The sequence below is a fragment of the Phoenix dactylifera genome, chromosome 3 (genome assembly GCF_051530095.1).
Source record: "Phoenix dactylifera cultivar Ajwa chromosome 3, Ajwa_hap1_PhDact_Kaust_v1.1, whole genome shotgun sequence".
NCBI classification, from domain to species: domain Eukaryota; kingdom Viridiplantae; phylum Streptophyta; class Magnoliopsida; order Arecales; family Arecaceae; genus Phoenix; species Phoenix dactylifera.
In genome coordinates, this window is record NC_143192.1 from 51496351 (window position 1) to 51505733 (window position 9383).

The 9383-nt window shown below is 37.7% G+C and overlaps 1 protein-coding gene across 1 annotated transcript; it reads right to left on the minus strand.

Moving 5' to 3' along the window:
* Positions 1-130: 130 nt before the first annotated feature.
* Positions 131-9152, minus strand: LOC103695626 (uncharacterized). Its single transcript, XM_039118234.2, has 6 exons — positions 8875-9152; positions 8605-8774; positions 4186-4296; positions 2300-4098; positions 886-958; positions 131-557 (listed from the first exon to the last, which is right to left on the minus strand). The coding sequence occupies exons 1-6, from the start codon at positions 8954-8956 to the stop codon at positions 393-395; spliced, it is 2400 nt and encodes a 799-aa protein (XP_038974162.2). The 5' UTR covers positions 8957-9152; the 3' UTR covers positions 131-392.
* Positions 9153-9383: the final 231 nt, after the last annotated feature.

Here is a 9383-nt window from a genome sequence, read left to right on the forward strand (position 1 = left end):
CAGCACACGACCACCTTGAGAGATTTCTCCTTGTAAGCTATCTATATCTAAGTTCACTAAAGGGAGGCTGCCATATTGATCATTAGAACAAAGTTAGGACCTTGCAGCCACTTCTAGAGACGTGAATACATGAAGCAATAAATGGACGATTTAGCGCTTCAAAAAAGATGTGTGTACATACAAAAATGACATCACAAGTAGTTACACTAAAGGAAAAAAAAAACCTTCAACAAACTACGATCTTAAATTATATCATGTTTCTCAAGTTCTTCAACCCTCTTTGATCTTAATGTTCCTCCATGTCTTTGACAGACTCTTAAACACTTCAGAGATCCGTACCTATACAAAAACAAAACAGAATCCAACAAAGCAACAACACTGATTAGGTTATATCATGTTTTTCTAGTTCTTAAACCCTCTTTGATCTGAATGTTCCTCCATTTGTCTTTCAGGTCACCAGGCTGACGTGTTCTGTGAAATACATGGCGACCAAATTCCAAAATTTTTGTCCATGGAAGAGTACCATCACCATTTGCAGCAAATTTCGGCACTACATCCTGCATTAGTAAAATCGTTCTTTAGTGCGGCAAATGCTATCGAGCTACTTTGGTCAAGCATTGCTGTTTCAAATGCTTAAGAGTTAGAAAACATGTGTGCAGATGCCATAATAAAACTATAAAAAAACCAAACAACTATGTCACGACTAAACATTCATTTCCTAGAACCCAAAAAAAAGGGGATAGCTTCAGAGTACCAACAAAGCAATTTCAAGCCTGAAATGCTCATCCTTCACAAGTAGCAATTCTTCAACAGGACTAAAGTCACAACCCAGACATGACCATGTTCAGCATCACTAGAAGTAACGCAAGATCAAAGAATGTATACCTTCAGAGCTTCTTCCTCCTCGACAGTCCAAGCAAGTTTCCTTCGCCTGCCAGATGGAATTATTGGGTTTGAACTGCAAAACAGAATAAAAGCAAATTCAATATTCACTAACCAATATATACAGAAAAAACTCTTTTCTGCTTTCCAGCTTCCAAAAAATGAACTTAATAACAGAACCAGGTTCTGAAAACTAAGAGTATATCCATAACAAGAATTCATGATTCTAAAGGACCCAAAAAGCAGATCTGAGGACAGAAAAAAGAAAAAGTTTTTCATATGTTTATATGGAAGGAGGGACAAACAGATGAAGCATATTTATATAAATAAAGAAGCCTGGATGAAGTGCAGAAGTGTCACTAAGTGGTTGCGTGATTGCTGGGAGAAACAAAGAGAGACTTGATCGAAGTTGCAAGAACTCATTTAGCAGGGCTTGAGAGAGTATAATCATGGGTGTCTTCATAAAAACTTTGCGGACTTCAAATTTTATAGTTCCATACATTTGCAGATGTTTACAAATAGAAAAATAATTTTACAGAAGCATCCATGCCCAATCAGATCATACTGCCTAAAAGGCCAAAAAGAACAGCACATTCTAATGTCTACAGCGACATAAATAAAGCAAACTCTCATGGGGATTTCTCCACCCTTGAGTGACTCCACGTCCTTAGCCACTCCATTCTTATCCAACCATTGGAGTATTGTCTATAAGACTAGCCCATCCAAGATAATAAAGACGGACAGAGATAAGAAACCAAACTCATTGCCTCTCCCACATCCCCTAGATTAGATATTAACAACCCTAGATTAGATATTAGAACCCCTGGAGCAAGTACAGACCTCTTGGTTTTATCTCTCTCTTGCTCTCCCTATAAGAATGAAAAGAAAAGTACACCAACCAGGAGTGTTGGAGAACTTATCAATTACATAATAGGGGGAAAAAATCTTGAGCTACACAGCACAACAGCCATCCATCTTACAACTGGACACATCAGCCATCCATCCAATACTCTTTGCTCTTAGGTCAAACATGCAGCAATCATGCTAAATGCTAGAACCAAATAAATACAAACACGACAGCCTCATTACAATGTAGGCCCCATTAATATAATAAAAGCTAGGATCTTTGCTTCATTAACCCTCTATTAGTGTAGCTCAAACACTGTTCTTTTTTTTTCCCTATGCTCCATTGTTGTAATGATGGATTTCTTTTGAAAAACATACATTATGCTCACACTACATGCAGTAATTTATGCAAAACAGGTGTAGGTTATCTACATACAGCATTCAATAAAAAATTATCTGCACTAGCAGTGATCGATGAGATAAAATGCAATTAGCTGTAATAACAAGAATCTGCAATTAGAGATAAACAGAAAAAGTTTCACCTCAAGTATCATAAATTCAGAATACTTACTAACGCTTGGGTCGAGATCTGTACTTTCCATTTTTGCCCGGTGAAGCCTTGCTCCTGCTCTGGTCTCCAACTGTCCCCTGGTGATGACAGGCCTCACCTACAGCAGCATCTTGTCTTCTACTCTTGCAGTGCTTATCACTGGTTTGTGGAGATGGTCCTGTATGGCCAGTATCATGGTCAAGAAAAGCTTCTACCTGTCCCTGATTTTTCAATTGCTGTGTGCGTAAATGATCATCAGCTGAATCAATGTTACTGTTTTGCTTAGCATTGGAAACATCATGAGCATGTACAGCATGAGATGTACCCCTATCCTCACAGGGTAAATTACCATTATCTATTCCTGCTTGAGGTTTTATTGGTTGCTGGTGCTCTGCCACCGAAACATGTTCACTGTTATTGCCTAATTCATTCTCCATATTGATGAAGGTATCAGCGTCCTCAGCATCAGGGAAGTTAACTCTCATGAACATCTTATCTTGATTATTTTCCACTGGATTATAAGAAACATCACCTCTCTCGACACTGGATGGATTCTCCATTTGTTTACTGTGCAGCTTGCCTTTGTCACAAACCTTGGCAACTTCTATTTGCTGCTGTTGTTCTTTTGCTGTTGAAAAACTCACATTCAGCTTGTCAGCATGATGGGCATCAGATTGATGACTCGCATTTCCAGCAACTTCTGCTTGACTTGTTTCTCTACAAACTTTTGGAGATGATTGTTCCTTTCGATGCCCAGGAATAGGATCCTCACCGAGAAAAACTGAGAGGCCTTTCTTGGCCCATGAAAGATTTTTCCTGGCTTTCCAATATGCCAAAGTAGCTCTTCTATATGAACAGAAGGGGCAGTAGAAAAGACCTGTCTTCTCAAATTTAACAAATGGTCCCAAACAGCTTTCATGGACACCTATTGAACATCCACTGGCACTACAACTTAACAACTGACCACCATTATCGCACTTTATACATAAGCCCTGTTTTGTCCAATCCCCAGTAGCAGAATCCTGATTTGCATGGCCTTGAGAACTCAATAAGCGGTGCTTCTCATTATTAAAGACATCATCACAAAGATTAAAGTCAGAAGGAACATCGCAAGCACCATCACTATCACTTGATGCCTCTAATATCACACTTGGCACACCAGCAAACAACTCTGTCTTGCCCGATGCTGGATTCACATTCTTTGTACTTCTATCTGAAGTTGCATTTTGGAGACTCGAGTTATCTTTCAACAATTCAATGGTATCACCACCAGTACTATCAATGTCTTGATGTAAATGACTACTACCGGCATTTGGCATGTTCTGCTTGGGCAAATACTGTCCAAGTCCAGAAGAATCCTTTTGCAAGATTACATTATTACAATCAGAAGCTGGTGCACCTGAAGTTTGTTTTAGTGGCTGGATTTCACCACCTTGCCCCAGTCCAGAAGAATCCTGTTGCAAGTTGAATTTACCACTATCAGGAGCTGGAGCAGCTAAAGTTTGTTTTAGTGGCTCCATTTCACCACCACTAAAATTAATCCTCTCACCATCTGAAACATTCAGCTTATTCACATGCTGCATATATCCAGCATGATTTTCTTGCAAGATCACTGTGACACCATCATGCGCAATAACAGGCGAGCTCTGTTTTGGTGACTGGATTTCAGCATCATTTCTGCTTAACCTAAGCTTCTTTGCTCTTTGATTATCATCACCAATGCTGCATCGCAGACAATCTGCTCGACTATGTATGCACAAGCCACTAAGTTCCTTCAAAGATGAAAGAACTTGACTATGACCCCCCAGAGTGGATGACAGCTGCGGACAACATAAATTCATATAAGGTAAGCATTATATAAATCATGTTATTTAGTTGTCAAGTACAAAATTGGGGATTTGACATACTAACTGAAGAGAAGACTTTGGTAGGGAAGCCTTCTTTTGGAGAATAAACCGGAGAAGGTCAGGATCACGCAGCTTGTCTTTATCCTTTTCAAGTTTGCATAAAGCTGCCACCTGACAAAACAAAATACATGATTTACAAGTCAGCTGGTGTATGCTATACAAATTTGATAATGACACTACAGTAGGCACTGAAAAGGCAGATGAGAAATTCAAAAAAAAGATGCCAATTTGGTGCTAGCCAAGATGTCTGAACCAAGGTATGTCATTTCGGTACCGGGCCTCGTACCAGTGCCACTCTATCACTATATTGGTATGCCCGGTATGGAAGACAGTTTGACATGCTGAGTGCCGGTACGCTCCCATCATATAGTACCGAACCAGTATGGTACGGTATTGTCCTGTACCGCCCGGTTCAGTACAATATGGCATACCATGGTTTGATCACATTAAGTTGAAACATAGAGCCAAATGAGTGGATTATAACATTGACAAGCCAAATAAAGAATTTCCAAGAACATTGGAACATTTTATTTCTGAACAAAAGAATTGTTTTCAAGTAGTCTCAATTGATTATATCATATGTATTAATCAATACTCGATTGATTGGTCCGAGGCTATAGACAAACAAGATTTGTCTAAATCACTTTTTTTCTTTTTAGGAAGCATGGAAACTTCAAATCACATGCCATTTCTGTATTGGATACAAATACTTGTTGGATATTTCTCATATATAAATCCAATACTTGTGTTAAGTGTCATACTTTTCAAAATTTTAAAAAAAAAAAACAATTGGATACTTCTCGGGCACACTTAAGATACTTACCTGATACCTCAAAAAATGAGAGGAAAGACTTTTGTCTCTTTTTTTCATGTTAGCCTTTTGATAGTGGATGGTCAATTTGGAGTTTATGATGTTAATATTAAAATATGAAGTAGAGCTTTGGGTGTACGGATTTGAAATGACGACCAAATGATGAGCTTATAAAAGTTGATGTTATCATATAAGTATTCAACTGCATTATTTTAATAGCCTACTACACTTTTTAGATTATTTTTTACAAGTACATATATGTGCATATGTATATATGTGCATGTTTATGTATGTATCTATGTATAGAACGTATATATATACACAAATATACATACATATGTGTGTCTGTATGGATCACGATCAAATTACATCTTATGTAACTCTTAGAGAGTTTAAAGTTTGAACCTTTTTTGAATTGGACGATGGATCCCACCTTGATGATCCAAGCTATTAGATGTAATCCACTACCTCTAAGCTGCTTGCACACCAAAAAATATTTGATTTGACGACTCCTAGCCTATGCATCAAGTAATCAAAAAAACACGCACCGTTTCATGTTACTTAAACTGTCTAATTTTTGATCATTTGATGCATAGGCTAGGGACTCAAAATCACATATTTTTTAGTGTATAGTAGATCATGTCCACAGACTCGGATCATCAATGTGGAACCCCTATCATCCAATCCAAAAAAGTGTAACTCCATAAGAGCTACACCAAGTGTAACTTTAACTTAATCCTATACACATACATGTATGTGTGGATGCATGTATCTTCATTTGAAGTATCCTAGTCATATCATGTCCTACTTCTTCAAGGTTTGTCATATCGGCTTATCCATATCCGGTTGTATTTGTATCTCATGTCTGTGTCTGTGCCTCCCAGCTTTTTGTTTTAAGTCATTTCTCTCTGTCCAAGACAATTCCTTTTCTGTACAGTTATTGTCAAGGATACATGGATACATGGGCTACTAATTTATTACCATGTTTGGAGATTATGATATCCTAAAGGGCGCATAACAATGAAAACACATATTCACAATATTCTGCAGAAAATAGTTTGTTAATGCAAACTTATTCTTCATTATCTTCACAGCAAATATTACTCATATGTTCATAAAGTGTCATTTCATTTGCAACAGCAGACCAGTTTCCTGGTATGCATCCTGGATACAGTGGGCCCTGACGGGGGGTCAAGGATACATCAACTTTGACTAGTTGATGGATAAGTTCAACCCTCCTCTTAATGGCCCATGGTGAGACATGTCACAAGTGCACGATGGCATAGAAATTGACTGTAGAACAAAAGTTTGAACCAAGAACTTAGGTTAGTTGTTCTAATCTGGAAGTCAAGAATTATAGTCTTTAAGTAGTGAAGATCTTCTGCAAGCCTAATTCCATGAACAATCTACATAAACAAAGGTTGCACAAGTTTCCAGAATGTATCGTCTTGCCAGCCAGTCCCAGTGCTTCCAAAAATTTGTAATTTGAAACAGAACTCAACCTAAATTTACAAGACTATCTTGCAACCTAAATTGCATTTATGCCCTCTTAGTATATAGGAGCTGAAGATACAATGTGGACTCAAGATTGAATGGTTGATCCAGTGTTAATATCAATGTTCTAAGAAAGATTTCATATCAAATATCACTTGTGTTGTATATCTCATCTAATCGATCTAGAAGAAATTGTTCCTGAAAGAGCATGCTTTAATATTCTTCATCTGGAAGAGAAAGGAAAACTAACCATAGGATTAAGACATCACCTATACGTGGCTTGACTTTTGCATCTAATATGTCTTCAATTCCTTTTATACATGCACCAATAATGAAAGGTATTGTGTTCTTAGAAGAAAAGAGTAAATTTAGATGCTCATGTCATCATTTGAATGGACACTGACGTAAAAATCAATAGCATGTACTAACAAGTTTTTTTTTAAAATCATAGCTTATCCAAAAGATGATTAATGGCTTGTCCTACAGACTCTGTGAACAATTGGTAGGTCCATTTTCATGATAGGAACACGCGTGCGCAAAGTAAAATACTTTACCGCATAACCAAGACCCATTATCTCAGAAAAGGGATAATATATTGAGACTTATGTATTGGGATTCTGAAATGCTTATCTGATTATATGCATACAAATATAACAAGTGATCCATGCATGCATGTTTGTATGTGTTTAAAAATTTTCCTAGCAGATACAACAAGGACATGAAAGGAACTTGCAAGTAAGGGTATTAATGCACAAAGAACTTGATTGAAACTCATTTCACCATGCTATGAGCCTACAGAAATCTCTATTCGTTGCATGTTATCCTATGAAGCATGGACACAGATATAGGATATAGTTATAATACAATATGGATACGCTGATAGGACAAATCTTGAAATATTGGGATACGATGCAGCTAGGATACATCAAGGAATACATACACACATATCCATGTATATGTGTGTGTGTGTGTGTATATGACTAGATCTAAATTAAATAATATAGAGTCAAGATAATGAAAAGATCATCATGAGAAAACTAAAAAAATAAGGAAAGAAGGCTTCTCTAGTTCATGTGGGCAAAGTATTCAATAAATAGGGTTGAAAAAAGAATATGTGTGGGCCAGAGAATCAATTTTTCACTCATTGATTCATTTCTTCTTTTTAAAACCTAAACACCTAGTCAATGGAAACAAAATGCATAAGAAGGTAATTACATGGCACCATGCCCCAAGAGTTTGCATAATAATAGTAAAACTGTAAAAGTATATAATTATTGTGAGGTAATAACAATATTATAAATGTGAACCATCTCATTGTGGTTTTTGATAGTTCGGCATCTTATAAAATAACCCTATGCCAATAAACATAATTAAGTTCAACATCATAAAAATGTCTTATAAACACATGAGCATGTCAATGTGGTCCACCTATATGAAATGTGTACAGCACATTCCCTTGGACTATACAGGCTCCATGTGAATTGCTAATTCAGACACATACGCAAGCGTTTCTTGATCTTGAAGCCTCAACCCTCATGCTATAACTAGGCGTTGAAATTCATTCCCCTCAAGGGAGCCATTATATCCCACTAGGCATCCATTGCAAGCATTTGTTTTAAGCAGAAACTGCCAGGTAATCTGCTTCCCCTCGTGCCAACATGCATAAATTCTGCATGTGCTTGTACATCTAGCACATATCTCTAGGCAGAAACCTAAAAGAGATTTGATGTTTTGACCCACAGTTGGGTACTGGCCCCAATTCAATACCCGCATCTCTCTTTTTCTTTAAAGAAAGAATGCATATATCACTCGCCCCCATCACCAAACCAAACTGCAAGATTTTATCATCATATTATCATCATCAGACAACAGCCCCTACACTTCCTCCCCCACCCAAAGGCATGTTCTCCTTCTTTAACCAATTTTCACTGACTTATCTTTTATTTAGCATCAAATCAGCCAAGATAACAACTTGAATAAGAAACAAAGCAAAAGCATCCTCCAAGAAGATCAAATTGATCGAAATGAATATCAAGGAGACAAAATCAAGAACCAAAATTATCAAAACAGCACTCAAATAACAGAAGACAAAGAAGAGGAAACAAATCTTATACTTTTTTCAGAATTTCCACGGTCGGTCCATCCGCATCAATAGACGCTGAGGTTGAAGGAACATCCCAAGCGGATGAAGATGGCACGAGTTTCTCGAGGTATCTCAATGCGACTCTCTCCTGCACGGTTTCGGGAGCATTCTCAGCGAAATCCGGAACCCTGTAAATGATAGCTGGAAAGGATTTGGAAATTAATCTCAGAAATCAAAAGAACGAATCCCTAAATTTGTAAAAGAAGAGAAAGAAAAACCCTAGTTTTGTATGGCTCCTTACTTTCGAGAATGGAAGTATCCAACTCCTCGACTTGGGCTAGGGTTTCCACGATCCAATACCATGGGAGGAACTCCGTCGCCATGGCGGAAGCGGGATTTCTTTCCTCTCTTGTTTTAATTCAGTTGTCGGTGGATCCGCCTCTTTTATTCGGAGATCGTCGGGCGTACGCCGCAAGCCTCTCAGGCGTTTTCCGAATCGGGCGTTTAAAACCTTCTCTCCTGCAAACAGAAGACACGGTAGGAATAGGATGGGATCCCATGTGCGCATTCAGTTATTCTGCGAGTTTGATTTTTTACCCTTTTTTATGCATAAGCCTTTTGTATTTTAACACATTAATTTGGGAGTTTTTAATTGGATGGATAGCTAGCCGTACCATGACCTATGATTTTGTGCTTTTTTTTACTATTTTTTTTTGAAAAAAAAGAAGAAGAGGAAGGAAAGGACAAGCCCACCTCCATATAGCAGCTTTACTGTACCTCCATCCCGTCAGAAAAATATTCGATATGGAA

Bases quoted from the DNA above. Each gene is read 5' to 3' on its own strand.
- LOC103695626 (XM_039118234.2), bottom strand. From the start codon at position 8,956: ATGGCGACGGAGTTCCTCCCATGGTATTGGATCGTGGAAACCCTAGCC. The intron at 8,775-8,874 runs GTAAGGAGCCAT...AATCCTTTCCAG, and splicing joins GGATACTTCCATTCTCGAAA to CTATCATTTACAGGGTTCCG. The intron at 4,099-4,185 runs GTATGTCAAATC...TGTTGTCCGCAG, and splicing joins CAAAGTCTTCTCTTCAGTTA to CTGTCATCCACTCTGGGGGG.